At 43.6% G+C, this 21945-nt stretch overlaps 1 protein-coding gene across 3 annotated transcripts in view; it reads right to left on the bottom strand.

The window, feature by feature from the left end:
- IL17RB (interleukin 17 receptor B) overlaps positions 1 to 21945 on the bottom strand; it is an 833505-nt gene that overhangs the window by 333505 nt on the left and 478055 nt on the right. For all 3 annotated transcript variants that reach the window (XM_069643631.1, XM_069643630.1, XM_069643633.1), the window contains exon 6: positions 19308 to 19355. In XM_069643631.1, coding sequence (XP_069499732.1) covers positions 19308 to 19355 — 48 coding nt within the window. The remainder of the gene's footprint in view (positions 1 to 19307; positions 19356 to 21945) is intronic.

Genomic DNA, 21945 nt, shown 5'->3' with positions numbered 1-21945 from the left:
TGTAAATCCAATACTTTCATCCTCACCGCTGTACACCAGTGTTAGGCAGAATCCTGTGCAGTTCCCTTAGGGAGCACTACAGAAGATTAAGACTGCAGGTATGAGCACGAAAAATCCCCTTTGGTATCAGTCTGTACCACAAAGATTTAGTTGGTAGCTGTGGCTAAGCAGTCAGACCTATCTCAAGAGGGAGATGAGCAGTATTCAGGGTTTACACAATAGGTATTACAGTACTATGGCACAAGGAAACACTGACCAAAGCTTTGTATCAAAAAGAGATATATAGATTTATTTTATACACATCTAGTTCAACACATAAATCACAGTTGATATAGCAAGTTAAGTTTGGTCAAGGGAAGTATATACAACTCCCTAGTCCATTGTAGACAAGTTCATGGTATAGTGAAAACTGAGCAAAACGGCACAGTGAAAACCAACTACAAATGGCACTCTAGCAATTTAGCGAAAGGGAGGGAAAGCACAAGTTAAAACAAAATATCTTCAGACACCCCCTAGCAACACATCCTGAAGTTTTGTGAACAAGTAATGCACAGTAATACTTTAGCAGAAAGATAAGTAATTGAAAACTGAGCAAAATGGCACTTCACAAGTTAAAACAGTAGGAAGGAAGAGGAGTTTAGAAAATCCAGGTGCATCAACACATTTCTCATTGAGAATCAATGTAGTGAGAGCAGATCTAACAAATCAGCCAGAGTCAATAGGCCTGAGTCAGAGTCAGTGGTACAGGACCAAGAGCTTAGGAGCAAAAATGTTCTTGTAGTTTCAGTCAAGTCTTTGGTTAACGAATATTGAAAAGGTAGATGCAAGGCGAAAGACAATGTTAGACAAAAGGGCGGCCAACCCAACAAGTAGATAAAGGATTTAAAACACCTTAAGGGCTACCATGCAGAAAGGGAGGCCTGGCGGAACAAAGTACCGATGAATGAAGAAGTGGCTCCTGCGGTGGCGGTTGTTCCTGGTAGTTCCTGCAGTTCAGGGGATCCAGCAGAGGAAGAGAGGCTCTCGTCGTGGAGGAAGGTTCGAGTTACTGCACTACCCATGGATGAAACCAGCCGCGGTGCTGCCCAACGAAAAAAAGGTACGCTCCTTTAAATCGCGGTCCGAGTGGATGGCTGCCTGGCTATCCGGCCTCCAAGTGCTGGGCACTGGCAATTCGACCAAGGCAGGTCCGAGGGAGCGATTGGTGAACTGGTTGGTCCCACCAGCTCAAGGGAAGAAGGCTCTTGTGAAGAAGATTCCCTCTCGTTGTGGGGAAGAAAAGTGGTGAGACGCTGCAGCAGGGCTTCAAATCAAAAGGCCTAATTCAGAAACTAGCAGATGTCAGCAAAGAGGGTCTAACACTGACCCGGTGGGCGTCAAAAACACAGCCACTCTCCTACACCTGCCTCACTGGAACAGTGACATAAAGTGAACAACACTTTCAAGCTTTCGGCCCAGCCATCTCTCCCCCCAGATCTTCACTGGATATGAAACAACATGTCTAAGGTGGCTTCTAGAATCTTAGGTGATGTGTTAAGGGAAAGTTGGGGGTTAGTCGGTAAGGCTAATATATTTTGTGTCATAAATCCACAGCCACTTGTGCTGGCTCAGGAAACTGTAAACCAACTTTACTGCTACCCACTCCCATCACAAACCCAGATGTTTTGATTCCACTCTCAGTGTGTTAGGTAGACTTTCCTTCTTGAGTGAAATTCTCCCCACTTTGTCAGTCCCCCAACTTTTTTGCTGGACTATCAGATTTTTTGACTGATTCTCCTGAGTGAATGGGAACCTTTTTCCCCACTCACTCATTCTTTAACCTTGGGACCGCTTTTTATCTCCTTTTGATATTTTATACCATGTTTTCTGGCATCTACATTTTATTATTGCAGCGCACAACACTTTCTGTGTAGTGTTGCTGGAAGCTCCTTGAGCTTTCCTTTTTACTTTACCTGTGTTAGCACAAGTTACCAGGGCAGGGGGACACTCTTGTGGCCCTCCTGTATTTTATTTTTTGAGATCAGCGCATCCGACCTTATGTGGAGTGCAGAGGAACATTGTCTCTTTGTTCTCACTGTTACAGTAACTTTTAGTTACTGTTACAAGTTCATCAGACAGGCTGGTGGCAGGGTATCCTTTTGTATGACTTTCTCTGGATGTGTGTCGCAGGCTGCCATTGCAGCTGTGACAATGGACAGTAGGGTCACCATTTGCCTAAAATGGTGGCTGTCTTTTTTTTAAGCCCTGTTCATGATGACTTGTTCTTACATGAGCCTACTCCTACCTACCTGGTTGGGGGAGGTCCTGATGGGTCTTTTGTCGTTGGCAGGATTCCCTTGGAAAGCCCGCTATAGTTCTCTGAGCACCTGAAAGGACAGGAACTGGGGGAGGTGACCGAAATGACCCTGTCTTTTGTGCTGCAGTGTGCCTGCCTGGAACCAGTTTATGCTGGGAGGCTGGCTGTCCCCTTTGGACAGCCAACCCCCAGATTTGCATGAAGGCTTGTTTAGTGATTAGTGGGGGCCCAGCGAGTTTTCCTGCATAAAAGACGAGGGTATTTGAGCATAAACTCAGAGTCAACCACTGGAACTAAAGAATCAATTAAGAAGAAGAAGGACGTCTGCAGCCACCTACAGCAACCGCCAGAGCCACTGCAGTCCTGACCTCAGTGTCTGTGTGACAGGGAAGCCCCGAAGTGGACACATTTCTCCCTTGGACTGGTGGGCCCAACCAGTCCGAAGAGGAACTGCATTTTGCGCCCTTCCTGGAAGCGGTGCGACCTCCACGACCTGCAACATCACATGAAGTGCGATTTAGTCTGAAACTTTGCAATCATCCTCCTGGACCATCAGAGGCTACATCCCACTCCTGAAAGTCCCCTCAACTGAGATGACAACTGAGGACCAGATCAAAGTCTACCACACGACAACCGTCCTTCACGGAGTCTTGAAAAAGGTGCAACACACAATGTAAGTTGTTTCTTTGCTCAGTTATGACAACACCACTAAAACCATAGCCTGCTTCCAATCTCAGTCTATATTATATTCAGATTCCTATAACTCCCTGGTAACTTCTAATCTGTATCCTCTATCCAAGCTAATGTTTACTTTATTTATTTGGTATTTATACTGCCCTATGCACAATGTGTTTCAATGTGTTGTGTGTACCTTCCTCGTTGCTTCCAAGCTGTTTCCTGGATTCATGTTTGAGCACTTGTACATTCTATGAGGCTAATAATAGGTACGTTCTGCATCTATGCTGAGGTATGTATACCTTATATCTACTCATCTGCAGCCTGCATCCATTCTATAGCCTGTATACCTTCCTCGTGGCTGCCATTGTTAAAATCTGTCATGTTTCTACCATAGACCACAGATACCCTCATCCTGGACTGTTAATGTTGATGCACATGCTGTTTCTTTTCAGTGTGTAAGTAATTCTATGGGCAACAGAAGATTTTATTGATGCTGCCCATGCTACCACGGATTTAGCACTCAGATGACAGACAAAGGACGAGTGGGCCCTGCATTGTCCTGGTCCGACACCTTCCCAATCTCCTAACATCAGCCACAACACACACACCCTCATCTCTGCTTGCTGGCAGTCAGGCACAGAGTAATACCAAAGAGCAGTTTTAGTTCTGGATCACAGGGCCTGGCAAGAAATTCATCAGGTCCTTTGGAGCCCATTTCAATGTGATTGGGCCCCCCTTGCCTACAGTTATGGGGTGGACACAGACTCTGGCATCCTTGGGTTGCTTAAATAAGAATGGATACAAAAGAATGCTGTTTAATCTCATGGGGAAGGCACCCAGAGGTGAGCTGAAACATTAAACTGCAAGTAGTAATTGCTCTGTCAGCAAGATGCTAATGTAGATGAAACCAGAGCAAAAAGGCAAAGAGTCTAACCTGCTCTAAAGCGCACATTTAAAGTCTTCAGTTAAGTTGAGAGCAGCCAGTAAAGGACAGCCTGTAACATTCACACAAGACAACGTACACATTTAATGCCATGAAAGTAAGAAATATGTGGATGTGTGGTAGCAAAAATAGGAGCAGCAGCTTGGGCCCTCCCCCTTCCCTGAGACCCCTGAATACATACACAGAACAACAGAATCACAACACTGTAGGACTGTTAGGCATACAAGGCACTGATATGTTGTAATTATTCTTCCCGACCTGTCCAGCAAAAGATATGCAGAACCCTAATTTGCAGGCTATGGATTATAATGATTATAATTGTTCTTTTATAACGCGCTAAATACCAATGAGTGGTTTCTAAGCGTGGGATTGGGATTCAAACCTGCGTTGCACAACGTTGGTTTTCTTCCAAGACGAACGCGTTGTCCCTGAGCTATTCTTCCTCTTACACAATCACAAGCAACATCACATTAAATAATATTACAACCAGTGGCATCAGTCTTCAGTACTCTAGGACACTATTGGTAAAGCCATCAAACAATGTTTTCACATATAAACCAAGAGAATAATGCGCTGCGTAATTTATACATATCCACTATTATTAATATGCAACTACTGAATAGTTTAGTAAACCTAGAGAGATTGACATAGCAAAAATTGCAAACTAAATCACTTCAATTGCCACTCAGACTGTGCTGAGCAGGCACAGTGGTATTAAATGCTTTTCCCAGGACCACACATTTCGTTAAAGTGGTGACATCAGTATTTGGACTCAGGCTGTGATTTAAGCACTTGACTACATATCTTCCCAGTGATGGGTCACAAATATATTTTAAGGTTGGGATTCCAAAAACAAAATAATTGTTTTTTCTAACAATGTCTTGAAAAGTTCAAGAATTACAAAAGAAAGCAAACTGACATTAGGATAGCTCAGGGGCAACGTGCTCCCCTTTGAAGCAAGATGAAATGGAGCACCACAAGTTTGATCCCTGTGTCCGCGCTTAGAAACATCTGGGTATTAAGTGTGCTATAAATAACCTATCATATAGGCATAGGCCAAGCACAAATACATGTATAGCTTTATTTTCCCCACCCTCGATGCACGATTGCAGTAGCAGCCTGCGAGGGAATGTGGACCTAAAAGCAGCATCATTTTTTAATTTTTTTTTAAAAAAGGTATTTGCAGTGAAAGAGAATTCAATGCAAGGTAATCTGCTTGAGCCATTAGTTTACACAGCATGCAACGTTATACTCCCCACCCATATATTATCACCCACCAATTGCACCTTCTAAGGGACAACAGTCCTTACTCATGCACCCCTGTGTCTGTGGCATCAACCTTTAATCGGTTTATTGAAATGAGGTTGACACAAAGCTGAACCTGGGAGTGATGGGGATGGAGTGGGAAAGGCAATCTGCTTCCCTGAGCTTTTAACTGTCACACGAAAATTTGTTAGCTCGGAAGACTTTGGACAGCTGACCCTGTTTTAGAGGAGAAACGTCAGGCCTTATTCCTGTTCCGAGCTGACTGTGTGCGAGACATGGGACATGGACCATGCTATTGGGACAATTCCGCAAAATGCAGGATGACTGACCATCTTACAGACGCACGCAGGCTTGTCCCCAACATTGGGTTTCATCTGGGCTTTTTTATCTGCCAACTTGGGTATAAGAACACCAAGGACATGCACAAAATGGTTCGCATGCTGTCGGAATTATCCCGGGATATCTCCTCCTGTAATGTCCCTCCCCATTGCCTTGAACCCTATAATTTTCAACATAAGCTTCTGGCTTTGTCATTCAATATTACTCAGTGCTTAATGGTTAAAAAAAATATGTACCACTGCCCACATTTCTTCTAGTACGCTTGTGACACATCGGGGCGGGCAGCTCCCTGCCCCTTTTGCCACCCATCAATGCTGTACCCCACAGTGTCAACATATTTGGGGTAAAATCTGTGAGTAAACAGGCTCACTGGGTTTTTTTGGCTGCATTGACTGTGGCAGATATTCGGTTTACAGATAGCAATCAACATAACACAAAATAAAATAACATACTAGTTGTGACTTGAAATGAGACACATGTTTAAGTGTTTCGTTAAACATATAACCATTGTTATCATTGTGCTGTGCATCTTTAGATGGCAAGTGGAACTACTGAAGGCTAAGCACCAAAAACAAACAAAGCATGCTTTCTTCCTATGGTGAATTGATGCACAAATGCAGGCAAAATCATTGCTGAACAGATGAGCTTTCCTCTTAAATGCAAGATCTTCTTTTGTAAGTTGGCACTCAGGACATGCACTCATCCTCGACCATGGCCGTTTACCTGGCATTGCCCTGGTGTTGGTGCTGCTGGTTGTCCTGTTGTCAGCCCACCCTGCTTTGGCAGTGATTGTGGTTATTGCAGTAGCAGATCTGCACCAATGTCAGGCAGAATGACTAAAGCAGGCTGAGGGTATTACCAGCATCGGAGCACATTATTTTCACATTCCAACTCATTGGTATTCTTAAAATACATACCGAGCACTGCTACATCAGTGAGGGAGATCAGGTACATGAATTACGATGAGTCAGCCCAGCATGCAGAGACATGTGGCCAGTGCACCCAGTTGTTGCTTGTTATTCTGCTACTACTGACTGATAAATAAAATAATACTGTTTCCAAAACACATCATAATCAAACTGAGTTTATGAGAATAAGTGGCAGGGCTCAAATATAAGTGCCAGAGCTGAGCTCTGGCAAACACCCCCACAAATTAAGCACTGATATTACCACCATTGACAATAAAACCTGGCGAGGAGGCACAGCTGTCTCAAGTTCGAGTCAGACCACAAAACACAGAAAACTGTAAAAAACACAACTGAAGCATTTGTCCATAAATGTTATCATTGTGCAAATTTGCCCACTCTAGGCTCCGCCTCCACAACCCACCCACCTGGGGCCCTCTGTAATTTTTGCCCACTGGGCCCTTTGCCGTAAATCTGCCACTGACGTGGTACCTGTTTTGACTGTGCAAAGAAATCTTACAATGCTGCACATTCTCTGCTTTTGAGCAAAGATTCTGGTGCTCTGTGTACTACACCCGATGTATGTGTGAGCAAATCTTGCGCTGGTGTTTTTACTGTTCTTTTGATTGATGGCGAACCTTTCCGATGTGCTTCTCAGAGATCACTCTCCTTACTTGTTCTTTTTTTATTTTAACATTTGTGCTTCCTATCCCATTTTTAAAATTCCTTACACCTATGCTTGAATTTCTGTTCAGTTAGATTAAAATTAGGGGTGCATTTAGAAGATAGCAGAAAATGTGGTATCCAGGCATTGCTTACAATATATAGTTTCGAATGCCAAAGTTTAGAAAGAAAAAGCATTGACAAAATGCGTTTTTTAGGTAAAGTTTTTTTTTTTTTACAATAATGGGTTTTAAGGGGTAAAAAAAAACAAGCATTGAGGGGGACCCCACCATTAAAAAAAATCATTTTTTCGATGGATTTCTTTTCGAAACTTTGCCATTCGAAACAATCACTAGGAAAAGCTGAATGTATAAACTGCAAGCAACTCTCCAGGGCCAGTCGCATTCTCTGCAGCACATTTTTAAAACGCTGGTATACATGTGCACATGCTCTCTGTAGAATAAATGTGGAGTTCAGATGCCATGACAAATCGGTGCATGTGTACTATACTACTAGCCGTGAAGAGAAGTAAAGGTTCTGCCCCAAAAACATGTAGCAGTCCCGAATAGAAGTTCTGATACTGTTCCACTAAAAATCCAGCAACTGTGCTAAAATGAATCACACTGTCCTTGTAAATGTACACTAGCCCTGTTCAGGAACGCTAGTACTGTCACATAAGTAAAGGGATCAAGTCCTGGTGGCATGTCACACTTCCCATTAATATGTATTATAACTGCTGTGGAGGGTTAAGTGTGAGTTAAGACGGCGTAGCCGTTCATTGATGGAACTCTCCCTTGAGACTAACAACACATGCCTTGATCCCATTCATGCACAACCTCAAAAACCAAACACAAAACACAGATGAATTTTAAACAGACCCACACTTTCACAAGCCAAATCAATAGGCTTAACTTAAGGGAGAAAGCATATTTTGTCGAGGGACTGTTTACGGCCCTTGCAGAGATTGTGCAGTGCCAAACAAGGTCTCTGATGTGCTGAACAGTAAAGTTAAAATACCAACTTAAAATCATTTTCATGAAAGTGTGGGGTGCAATCAAACGCCCAAAGCCAAAAGAACTAAAAGAACCACTGGAAAAAATGATCTGCCAGCCTTCATAAAAATAAATAACAGATCCTTCACATTGAAAAACAAGCCTAGTAAGACAAACTCTGGAGTTTTTGCAAGAAGCACAAGGGAGGGCCATGTGAGGAAGGCCCAATTGTCATTGCAAAAGGAAAAGCACCATTTTAATTCATTGTGCCAGAAGAAAGTCAAAGGTCACTTTCACATACATTTTTTTATTTTTAAACACTCACACAAAAACGGCTTTGCATGTGTGTTTGCAAGTTAAAGCAACACATACGAAAAATGTTCCCCAGCCAACATATAAAGATATCAAGGAAAAGACATGCTGCCTCATCACGAGTTTGGCGGTAACTCTTAAATGTGGTGGTAACGCTATTACTGCTGCATTTAAGGGTCTGCTAAATCACAGGTTTGGCATCATTTACCCCCAGCTCTGAGCTAGGGGGTTAATGCATCGGGAATTTGCTGATTTTCAGTGCAATTACTGTGCGGTAATACCGCTGGCGGGAAATCACACCTAAAATTCCCCATTGGGTCCAATGGGGAATTCCTGAATGGGCCCAATGGGGAATGGGCAATTACTGTTCCGCCAAACCTGTGATCTGGCAATAATAGTGCCGGGGGGGTTGGCGGTAGTGCTATTGGCACAAGGGCGGTATTCCAGCAGGAATAGCGCGGGGATACCACCCAATTCGTGATGAGGCCCATGCTGCGTGTGTTGAGGGTAAGGTAGATTATGCTTCACATGCAAAATACCGGCAAAACTTTTGAAAAGAAAGGCCTGCTTGGTTGCCATGAAAAGTTCCTGTGTGCCTATTAAGGCAGTCTATTTGGATGTCTTTCTGCAAGGGAAATCCAGAGAAAGGTGAACACAGAAATGTAGTCTGACTGCTGATTGGAAAAGCATATCACATTGCAGGCTGAGAAATAAATGCATTATTTTTCAATGAAACTATCACCCATCAAAAGGGGGTACACTGTAACAATTCAGACCCACTTTTCAGCAGAAAAAAACGAACAGCAGATGATAAAAAGTATATTTCATTAATGACTGAAAGCAACAGCCCTGCACTTTCAGCGCAAAAGCAAAGTGAACCCTGATCAGTAAAACACACTGCATGTCAAAGAGTAAAGGCTGAGGTTAGAAATTGCAATCTGTGACTTCCATTTCATCCAAGAAGAAATGGTTGGGCTCTAGGCAAACTTCACAAAGAACTCCTCCACGGGAAGCTTGTCTGTTACATCCCGCCAGCTGTTTACAACTGCAATAAAGTGTGGCTGCTAAGAGGTGTTGAAAACAGACTTTCCCTAGATTTGGTGTCTCTGAAAGGGCAGTTCTGAGCAGGCCAAATGCTCTAGCTGTTGCATTGCAGGTATTTACGAGCTGAAATCAACTTCAAACAACCAACTTCAAAGAGACCAATAAAAAACACTGGCCCAATGTGAATAAATGGCCTGGAGGCAGGAGAGCTACAATTTGTCCAACATGAAGATTTACTATTAATTTAAAAGCACTATTATAACTGAGGCCTTTAGTCATACCATAAGTCTTACTAATTATACGTATGTTTAATTTTTTAGATAATTTCCAGGCAATTTTGGTGATATAAATTTCATCCACCTGTGACTCAGGGAACTGTAATGACCATCTAAGATGGGTTTCTGACTGATCTGAAAATATTCCAAATGTGAGAGTTGGCGTGGGTAAAATTGGGAATATGGGTAATAATTTACATGTTGCTAACTATTATGCTTTTGGTCAAAATGACAGAAAATTGCCACAAGGCTGTGCAACATGGTGCCGACCTGGTGTTGTGTTATTTAATTCCCCATAATTAGCTGAATCAGCAAATATGTATAGTATGACAGTAATTAGTACAATTATGATGTTTTGCAACATAACTAGTTTTTGCCAAAAATATGACATGAGAACAAATGGCGATTACAAATGGGTATTGACATATGTCTGCTCCAATCTCCTAAACTAATCCTTAGAGATGGGTGGGAGTTGGGAGGAGAGAGAAGGGTAACTGTCCAATCCTATTTGTGAGAACTCTTGCAGGGTACGCCCCCAAGGTTGTAAACTTGATGGTGTAATTGTTGATATATAAAGTGGAATGCACTATGAGCAAGGCACAGAGCTGCTGAAATTTACCATGCAACAGAGCTGCTGAAATTTACCATTGGGGAGAGCTGCTGAAAATTAGCATCTGACAGCTGCCAGGAAACACCAAAAGGAGATTTTGCAGAGATTGCCTCGGGGTGGAGCCGTCTATTTCTAGGAAGGCTTAAAAGCTGACTGGGTCCTATGGTGGAGAGCGGGAGGCAATCCTTGAGAGTGGAGTGACAAGACCTCTGCCCTATCTTTCCAGAGGGTACTGACATGCAGCTGGCTGTCCTGAAATTTAAATAGAGGTTTTCAATGCAAGTAGACTTGAGCCCTTTGTAACAAAAAGGTGGGGGAATCCGCTGGCCCTGATTTCTTTCTCTTTATAGTGGGTGGGGGGAGGGGGAAAACTGTGTAGATCCTTAGCCTATTTAACTAAATGTATTCATTTAATGAATTCCCCTTGGTGGGACACCACAGGGTGATTTATGTTAAAATTTGAAATTAACAAAGCTCATTCTCGGTGTGCGCTGAAAACTATAGACTGTAATTTAATTGGGTGATACCATTTCTCCTGTTGACTCTGACTTCTTTAGGAAGAGGGGTGTCTTTGTCCCTAAACTAAAACAATCCCTAAACTGCTAGCTTCCCCAACACAGGTCTTTAAGGGGAGGGTGGTTTGAAATCCCCAAATTCTTCAATCATCCCAATTTTTACCATCCAGCCTCCCCAACACTGGCTTTTAAGTGAAGGGGGTCTGAGATCCAAAATTCCCAAATCATTCCAATTTGTCTTTCCTACTTCCCCAACACAGACCAAAGTAGGGGGAGTCCTGAAACACAAACCGCTAAATCACTCTGGGTTTATTTTAAACCAAAAGTGTCAGTGAAATCATAATTGCCTTATGCATTTACACCAATATATAAACCCTACTGCTAACCTTTTAAGCACACAGGAAAATCGAAATTGCACAGCAGTACATTTTTAATTTTTTATGTATTGATCAGTTTAATTATTTCTTGAAGTGAAATGTGTAGAAAATAAAGAATTATGATTTTTGTTCTTTTCAACCCACTTGTATGATTTATTTATGTTGAGTGAAGTTTATTCGGTTGTGCCATGGATAAAGTAGTGTTTGACATTTTAGTTGGATTTTCTTAACATATAATTCAAAACATCTAATAACAAAAAATAATAATAAATATATTTCCTGTACACCGGCCTGTTCTTGGATCATTGGTAGCTCAGTGGGAGGGATGAAATGAGTATTAGATGAATTGGAGATAGGGCTAAATAAAAAGTACCGACAGTAACCTTTTATTGTGTGACACTTAGTTTGGGGAGGGAAGGAACTCCCAGTGTTGAGGGTGGCCTCTCAATAAACTGTTACAAAGGGGATAGGAACATATTAGCCATATAATTCATATCTGATTAACGTGAGGGTTCTTCCCCAGGCTCTATTGTAGAGTGTGAACACAGTTCCAGGAATAGACTAACAGGGCTCAAAAACCCTCCTTCTGCTCACCTAGTCGCAAACGTGGTTGAGCAATCGTTGCAAAAAACTTAGGGATGGAGCGGGGCAGATGAGAAACCAAGTTTATATTAGTGCTATGAGTAAAAGGATGTTTAGACAGCTGTTGTTTAAATATTTTATACAGTATCGCTTAGCCCCAGACATTTAAAGATTATGAAAGTGGTATTAACAGAAGGTCTCTCACCTCTACGTGGACATGTTCCTTGTTTTATGACTGTTAGTGTTAGGGTCAACTGCAGGATCAGCAAGACTTACCAAGCTCAGTAATGCCCATACATGTTCACTATTTAGCCCTGGATAAATGTAGAGGCTCTCACATGGCTCAACCCAGTGACGACTCAGTATTTCAGCTAAGAAGTCAAGCACTGACGCAGCCAATGGTCTTGATATGCTCAGATTGGTTGGCGTGGGGCTCTACAGTTATGATTTATAGCTACTGCCCAGTCCAGGAATTCAGGGACCTAGTCTGCACAATCCCCCTGCGAAGATCTGCTACCCAGGCATTTGCATGAATGGGACAGAGTTTTCTTTGAAAATAGCACAATGGTACCTCGTGGAACTCTACGGCTATCTTTTTGTTTTACTGTCAAGTACTTCTTGGTTGGTTGTGTTTGCTAGTCCCGCTGAGAGTTGTAAAACACGTTAGCTTGGGTAGTCCCATTGAGTGTTGTCAAATACGTTGGCTCTGCTAGGATTATGTGCTCTCATAGTCTTCTTGTGTAGGTCTCGGAGGATCATTGGTTGTGATGTCTTATTGCCTTTGGGAGTGTGAACAGACAGGAGATGTGAGGTTCTGTCTGTCTCATTGTGTGCATTCAGTGCTTTGCTGGGCCTGGAATGTGCGTGCATATTCCACTGGGGTCAGATGGAGCAAGACCCAGAAGGGGTAGGATATTGTGTTGTATCCACGGAAGGTAAGTAAACACGTACAAGTAAGTTCCCCGTAATTATTCACCAGTTTAATAGTATACTGGGCCCCGACAGCACTGGCAGGCAACAGCAATCTCCCGAACTGTCATTTCCATCCTGTGCATGAAGGCATAGACATACATTCCATAGTGGAATGCCATCATGCGCTGCCAGTTTACCCAGCCAGCTTACACCATAACAACCAAGTTACAATAATATGTTTGGTGGGTACCAAACTGGTTACAACTTGCAGCTTACCCCTTACCTTACTGAACTAAATACAGGATCTACAATACACTTTGGACTCCAGCGCCTTCTTTCAAGGAGTGGTCTCAGCAGTAGTGTTGGCCTTGTGGCAAGTAGGGCTTTCTGAGTTAAGCACGGCCCAGAAGACACAGGGGACTGCTCAATAAGACAGGGGTATAAGACTGACCATTCCTGATCCAGAGGAAACAGAGCTATGGTGGTAGAAGCGCCAGACTTGGTATTGGTTGACCCGAAAGCTGGAGAGCAGGCAAGTAGACACTCACAGGAGTGCGGACACTACATGGGTGGCAACTGGTAAAAATAGGCTTGTTCAGCTTGTGCAATGTTCAGCTCTGCCCGCTGCTGTTCATCTCAGTTCCAGGGATTTCTATGCAAACGGCATGGCAAGGGGGAGACTTGGAGTGCCCACGGAGACAAATGGAGTGTTCTCCCGTGTTGTGAGGCTATAGTCTGGTTCCCCAAGGTACTAGGCCGAGCTTTACTATGAGCAGAACGCTGAGTCTTTGTGTGTTCTTTATGAGTTTCCTCACTCTGTTATCAGGTAGGTTTATTCTCCCTTATTATTCCAAATAAGATTTTCATACTCTGTATATTTTGCGGGAAATTAACAAAGTGTAATGGTCTTAAACCCCTTTCAAACATGTTGATGGTCACCAATCAGTGGTGGTCTTAACGTTCAACTTTTGTAGGCTTCTTCTCAGGTAAACGCTCAATGTGTGATGTCAATCCAGCTTCCTGACGCCACAACCACACTGACTTCATCCGTTCTTGGGTCGTATCTGAAAAATTCGAGGAAGATTAGCCAGTGACACATAAAGCCGCATCTGTATCCCACACTGCCCATAGGAATTATCCAGGCAGTAGCATCTCATCTCTGGCTTTTTGAAGTAATGGACAATGTCAAGGAGCACTGCTGTGTACCTTCACATTGAAAGAACAGACACTCACAAGGATGGACTCTTCACATCCATTCACGTTGGCAAAAAGAGGTACCATTATGCAGTGGCATAACACAAAATGTGGGGGCCCCCCCTACGAGCCTTGCTGAGGTCCTCCATAACTCTACAACAAATCACAGGTCGTGCCACACTCTGGGCCGGCCCAAATTATCACGCTTGCACAAAATGCACGTACATGCTGCTGAAGGGGTATGCCGCACACTGTACGAGGAGAAAGATATAAATATGAGTTTTAATGCAATATATTGCACACTTTCTGAGAAAAATTGGCTAAAAAGTCATAGTGTTTGCAATTGTTTTGTAGGGTAACACCAATCCAATACATGCAAGTCACCAATGGTACACAGGAACATTAATGCTGTGCTATTAAAAATGCCATGCCACATTGAAAACATGCCCCACTGGCTGCACACTGTAGACCAGTGTAGACACGTAATAACATTAAAGCAAAGCATGCCAGGCCACAATTAGACATACCTAGACCAGTTGCACCAAAATGCCAGTCGAAGCAATAACACTCATCAAGAAGAGAGCACACATTCAAGCTTGGGTCTCTGCGGCCTCTAACAACATAGCCAAACTCTTTAGAATCTGCAAGGAACTGGCCAATCCCGTTGCAGTCTCTAACCCTCCTGTTCCCTTCCAGACCCTGGATCTGGCCTCTCACTTCTCCACTAAAACTCAGGACACCCTTTCCTCTATCTCCTCTTCCTCTCCCTCTTCCTCTCTCGGCCCCCCTTTGGCCATCACTACCTCTCCTCCTCCTTTTTCCTCTTTCTCTCCGACAACACCCAAAGAGTTTTCTAGACAAGTCTGATCTATGAAAGTGTTGTCCAAACAAGTGCTCCCCTGCTCCTCCAGAACCATCAATGACCATATTGACATCCTCGCTCCAGCCTTGGCCGCTTTCTGTAATCACTCTTTCGCCACTGAAACGTTCCCCTCTCCCCTAAAGCACTCCCTTGTGCACCCACTCCTCAAGAAACCATCTGCCAATCCTACCTGCCCAGCAAACTATCGCCCAATTTCCATCACCACTTCCTGAGAAAACTCTTGGAAAAGCTGCCCATCTGCCAGCTTAGTCTCCACACCGAATCTGCTGGTTGTCTCCATGACCATCAGTCGGCTTCAGAGCTGCAAGAGGCACAGAAACTGCTCTCCTGAACACCCGTGAAGATCTGCTCTCTAACCTTAATTCCAGCATTCTTTCTGTCCTAATCCTCCTTGATCTTTCCTCTACTTTTGGCATAGTCAACCACGCCATCCTGATCAATCGACTACGTGAAAACCTGGGCATCATGGATCAGGCCCTGGAGTGGTTGACCTCCTTGCTCTTGGACTGCCCCTCCCAGGTCCTACTTGGTCCTTTTCTCTGTGCCACCTCCCTCTTTACCTGTGGCTTCCCCAGGGCTCTATCCTCTCACACTGGTTTTTCAACCTCTACTTGACCCCTTTGGCCCACCTGATCTCTACCTTCTCTTCTAATGGTCGGTCTTATGGGGATGACACTCAGCTTTCCTTCAGGCTCCTCCCCTCTCTTGCTCATTCCTGACTGTCTATCCATGATTCAGGTTTGGTGCGCCTCCAACAATCTCTGCCTTAATGCCAGTAAGATGGAGTTCCTTATCATTGGGAACCCGCCCCTGCTTTCACTCTCTCACTCTGGCTGCCCACCTTAGGCCCTCTTCCTTCGCTTTCCTGCAAGGCAAAAAAACTTGGTGTCATCTTCGACTCCACTCTCCCTTTCTCTCCTCACATCTCAGACATCGCCAAGAAGTCCCACTACCAGCTGCTCTTCCTCACAGGGACTCTTCCCTTTCTCACTTTCCCCCAGAGGCTCACTGTCTCCAGAGCTCTGTTTCTCTTTAGGCTGGACTACTGCAACAACCTCTTTCTCAATCTGATTTCCTTTACTATCCGCCCTCTGCAACTAATCCAGAACAGGACTGTGAGACTTTTCCTTGGCCTCAAGCCCAGGGATCATATCTCTCCAGCCCTGAAATCTCTGCATTGGCTCCCGTTGGCTGCAAGGATCAAGTTCAAGAACCTTTGCATTGTCCACAAGGCTTTCTAGGGTCGGGGCCCACACTACATCCAATGCTCTCTTCCGAAACACCTTCCTTCTCGAGCCCTTCCCCAGCTACCTCCAACTCTCTAAGGGTTAGATGCTTCTCCAAGCAGAGAGTGGGGGGTAGATCTCTCTCCTCTACAGGTGCCTCCCTCTGGAATGGCCTCCCGGCCCCTCTCAAACTTGAAGTTCCAGAAGCAGCTCAAAAATGTCCTCTTCTCCTCTGCTTTCTCTCTCTCCCGCCCCTGCTAACCTACCTGACCTACCTGTCTGCTGTACCGACTTGCTGCTTGGCTACCCTCAGAGTGTCACTGAGTCCTGGCTCTTCCATGATCAGTTACCCTTGCGCTGCCTCCGGGCCTACCACACACTTAGGGGCTGTAACCCTACAGTCGCTTGTTCTCCTTGCACTACTCAGAGCCGCGAGTACCTACTCAGAGCATTACTGCCCTGTTTTCCCCTCCCCTCTTCTTTGCACCACTTCCCCCCTCCCTTTCCCCCTTGCATTTCTTGTTCTTGCACAATCTGAATGACACAAGACCTAGTAAGATTGTTTGTCTTGTCCTCCCTCTATCTTCCCTCCCTTGTCTTGTCGCAACTAGAAACACTTGTGTACAGGCGTGTTATAAATTACTTATATAATATCATATAATTTTATCACAGTTGCCCAAAAAAATATACAATGCTGCAGTAAGAAACGGCTAGACTGGCAGCACCCAAATGCCAGTCTAGCCAGGTAATTACAATTAGCAGGATTGCTTTATCAGAAATGCACAGTTAAAAAAAGTCATACCAAACTGAGGAATGACTAGACTGGCTGCAACAAAATGCCCCTCTAGCCACTAATACCACATATCATGCCTGCTTAACCTGGACAAGAGAACCTTTATGATTTATCGCACAATCCTGCCCCCCACACATCCCCACTCCCTCCCACCCCCTACCCCAACCTCCAAAATCAGCTCCTTGGCCCTAAATTACCTTCACATCCCTCTTCCTTGTCCCAGAGCTTACGTATGAGGCTTGTTGCCTCATACGTAAGTACTGGGATGAAGAAGAGTGGGAGTTGGAGTAATGAGGATTACAGGTCGCTAAGACAAGCATTACCTCCATGTACCTCTACCTCATCCCATTACTTGTGTATGAGGCAGAGTGCCTCATACACAAGTACTGCCTCATACACAAGTACTGGGATGAGGAAGAATATGGCTAGGAGTAATGACGATTACCAATAAGTAATCAAGGCATTAAACACAAGTAGTGGCGTAACACCATTGAGTTGACTGGGCTTCAGCACTCCCCCCTGCAATTTCGGGCTATGTTGACTCAACCTGGATGACCTTCAGAGCAGTTGCCGGTCAGAACAGGACTCAGATGTTAAATGGCACTTGGGTTTTGCTGTTAAGAAGGGCCCAGCAATTACTAACGTAAATCAGATTTTTGGAACTTGGTGTGAGGCTAATCACGCTCAGCCAAATAAACCAAAGGTGGTCAGGTTCTGTTTGCTACTATTGGTCCTTGAAACTACATGAACAAAGGCCATTGAAAGTTTTGCTGGTTCTTTTAATCTTATTTTAATGGCTAACAAGATTAAAAGAACCAGAAACACTTTCAATGGACTTTGTTCATGTATTTTCAAGGACCAATAGTAGTAAACAGAACCTGACTACCATTGGCCTATTTGGCTGAGCGCGATTAGCATCACACCAAGTTCCAAAAAATCTGCAATCTAGGATGGGTGGGGGTTTGACCACCCTGTGACAGCTACGCAGCAAGCCTTCAACAACAAACTCAAGGGCCTGAGCGAACCAACCCCATGGTCACAACCCTTTTCTATATTTTGTAACTAACGTAAATCATTTCACTGTTAGTACCTGCATTCAAATGGCACATTTTTTAGGCTATTTAAATCGTGATGTGGGTTTAGTTCTTGCATGCCAGGGGAGTGATTGGAAGGATAGAGAGGGAACAGGAGACCACTCATTCTCACATCAGTCCATAAGTGGGTGCTTTCAGACTTAAAGGAGAGAGAATAGCACTAGAATAGTCTCATTAATATGCTTAAAGAAGTTAGATGCCCCCACACAAACAAGTTTGCCTCACCCCCACCGCCCGTGAAGTTAGCGCCCTTCCCAACAGTTGAAGGATTAGCCTCCCCGAAATGTAGGTTTTGTTGCGTTCCTGAACACAAGCACACACACCATTCACCATATATATACACGCACACCCAACAATCCATATATTTAAGTGTGCACCCTTTCACCATACAGGCACACCCAGGTAGCCATCCATACATGTAAGTGTGCACCCTTTCACCATACAGGCACACCCAGGCAGCCACATGTACATTTAGGTGTGCACCTTTTCACCATACACTCACACAGGCAGGCACACACAGGCATCCACCCATACATTTAAGTGTGCACCTTTTCACCATACACGCACACCCAGCTACAAATACATTTGTGTGCACCCTTTCACCATACACTCACACAGGCAGCCACCTACACATTTAAGTGTACACCCTTTAAGAATACACTCACACACACACCGTCATGGGGTTGAGGGGAGCCCTATTACTTCAAAAAGAAATTGTTTCTTTTTGAAGTTACTCTGACTTCATAAAGAATTATTTTCCGTTAATAACCGAACCATAACAAATAATGACTTTATGACGGCAGAGTCACTTCAAAAATAAACTATTTCTTTTTGAAGTCATAGGGCTCCCCCCACTCCATGACATAGAGGCTTCCAGCTTGGGGCCTTCTATGTCTTGGGGTGGGGAGAGCCCTCAGACTTCAAAAAGAAAGTTTCTTTTTGTAGTCACTCTGCCTTCATAAAGACATTATTTCTGTTACAGAAATTATTTCTTTATGAATGCAAGTGAATTCAAAAGACATTTTTTAAAAAGAAATGTGAGAAAATATGTGTTTTCATTTTTTTTCTCCAAGTGCGGCCCCATCCCAGGACATGTGTTAGAGGGTCCCCCACACAGTGGCGGCTGCGAGGGCCCCCGTTACGCCAGTGTGACTATGGTGTAAGCCCGGGCACTGGTGCTTAAGGGCGGGCATCAAGAATCTTGCCCTTGAGTTCAATTACTAGGATGCATTAATGTAAAGGTGAAAACACAGTTAAAGTAAAAAAGATGCATGGACGCTACTGTAGATCTGAGAGAGAGAGAGAGAGAGAGAGAGAGAGAACGAGAGAGAGCGAGAGAGAGAGAAAGAGAGTGAGAGAGAGAGAGAGAGAGAGAGAGAGAAAGAGTTAAATCAAGGCATTTACTTACCCCTTTCAATACATCTCACAGAATGTTTCATTATACTTTTATCACAGCCTGTAAGCATAAAACATTGAAAATAAATGTTAATATGCTACAAATGTGAAGATTGTAATTTTCAAAGTACACTGATATTTGTATGTATAGAGTTTGAAGGCGCATAACCACATGTTGTGGGAGGAAATGTTCACCACCTTCAGTTTTGAGATTCAATGAGGCTCACAATTAGCAGGTGCCTCATTCATCTATAGACCACTGTTACTTTGTAAGACATCTGAATGACAAACATATAACCTGGAGAAAGCACACCATGGGTAAACTGTACTTCCATTTAAAATTGCTAGTTTGCTCAGAAATTAAAAGCATGCTTGATACACTAGTTATTGTTTCAGACCTATAGCTCCACTTCAGACCCAAACATGGGAGTATATTTCTTTAGGTGTTGTCTTGCAGGTGATTTTTAAGCACCACCTAAAATAGCCAAAATGTATTATATGGGTAAGTCAGATTTGGAGATACAGCAATGGCCATACATGTTTGACTCTTACATCTGCCTTTCCACCACACCTCAATGCTGTACCTCACCTCCAGTCCTTGTAGGACTGATGGCCTTTGTTTAGACCTTTCTGCTGCTGCCACAAGCCAAAGGCAATGGCAGGAATAAGAACCCGACAAAGCTGGTGAGCAGCTCTATCATAGGGTATTTCTGCTATTGAGAAGGGCCTCTCAGAGAACCCACTCAACGGGATGGTATGAGAGGAACAGAGGATTTGTGCTTTACCCTGACCCACCTTTCTTTGCTTTAAGTGATTGAGCATGAAAAAGGAGGTTAGCGGGAAATTAGTTTTAGGGGTAATCTCCAAGTCTGGTGTCCAGGATAGTGATTTACATTACTAAATCTTCACAATCTTAAGTTGTCCTTTGCCCCTAAGTGGGAGATGTGCTCAAGCAGTTACCGCCCACTCTCAGGAGGTGTTCGGGTGGACAGCATACGGACTAACAGTATTATTTTGAATAAAGGGATATCTGTGGAGAGGTAATGTGAACATATACCTCATAACAAGCGAAATGCAAGTATGGTCGTGAATCCTTTTTTTTGGACTTGCATATTTATTATGAATTTAAAACATTACAATCCATGATTTAACACATTTTACAGAATACACAGATAGTTCCACCCACTCTTCTTCACATTAGTGGTCTACAAACAATAACAACATCACTCCTACTATATCATTCTACTTTGAAACAGAATAAGAAGACATTGATGTATAGATTTACAAATCCACAAATCTTTCCCAAATTTGTTCATATAGGTTGCTTTTCATATTCCTGTACATAATCACCCTCTCTATTGTTGACATTTGCTGTAAATCTCTTAACCAAGGTGAGGCAGAAGGCACTTGCTGACTCTTCCATTCACGCAGTATAATTCTTTTTGCAGATAACGATGCCCTGAAGAACCAACATTGATACGGGAAAGACATATCACTAGTAAATCCTCCTCCGCTAGGAAAATACTTGTAAAATCATAATCCACATCAATCATCAAAACATTATTCATTGTCAATGTGACTTGTTTTTAGAATTCCCTTAAACTGCTGCACTCCCACATCATACGCTCAGATGATCCCACTCTGTGTTTGCATCTCCGACATGCCTCTCACTAGAACAAACTCCTTTCATACAGTTTCTGCTGTGTGCAGTACACTCTGTCCAGAATTTTGATCTGTCTAGCTCTTTCTCTAAGATTTAATGATGTCAATGTCGCAATTACTGCATATATTGTTCCACCTGATCACACTCATTTCTGGGTCTATCACTTCTGACCATTTGTCCAGTAACTTCCCATTAGTTTCTTTAAATTGTGCCAGGTGCTTATAGACCTTTGAGGCAGTGTGTCCTTCCAACTTGAATTCTCGCAACTAATCCATCCAGTCTTTCTACTCTTTAGGAATTCTCTCCCCCACAGCTCTCTTCAGTCTTTGATATTCCCCGAATGTGAAATCTTTTAGACTCCTTTCAGTAGTTAATCTGCTAAAAGTGATACATTTTTTTTATCTTCAAACAGATTGCCCAGCCATTGGATACCGCTCAGCAGGGGCGTTGCTAGGGGTGGGGTAAGGGGGCTATAGCCCCTGATCTTTTGGTTGTAGCCCCGGATAGAATCTCAGGAGCTACAGCCAAAAGACTAGCTAGCCCCCAGTCCCAACACTTCCGGCATCAGCGTAGCCCCGGGTCTTTTCCAGACCTAGCAACTCCCCTGCCGCTCAGAAACCAATTTGGCCACAACAGCGTTTTTCCTTCCAAATTAATCTCAGGGTTTTGCCATAACAATGAATTACTAAAGCAGGAGACATCTTTGTGGGTCTGCTTCATAAGGCCTTGTCACAACATTCCCTCAAGACCTTTGTCAGCGCATATGATTTGCACCCATTTGCATCTTCTGATGTTAGTATCGCCCTGTGTGCCTGCGTCCAAACATCCGTAGAATTCTCAATGAACGGAAGCAATTGTCTTGCTCCGAAAGCCAGCTGGTAGTTTGTAAAATCAACACCCCCAATCCACCATTCTCAGTCAATATTTGTAGATTCCACACCTTCAGAAGAGGTTGTTTCCCATTCTACAAGAATGACTGTATCAAACT

The sequence above is a fragment of the Ambystoma mexicanum genome, chromosome 2p (genome assembly GCF_040938575.1).
Source record: "Ambystoma mexicanum isolate Mex_15411 chromosome 2p, UKY_AmexF1_1, whole genome shotgun sequence".
In the NCBI taxonomy this organism is placed as follows: domain Eukaryota; kingdom Metazoa; phylum Chordata; class Amphibia; order Caudata; family Ambystomatidae; genus Ambystoma; species Ambystoma mexicanum.
The sequence above is the reverse complement of the archived record's forward strand: the minus strand, read 5'-3'. Positions and strand labels throughout refer to the sequence as shown.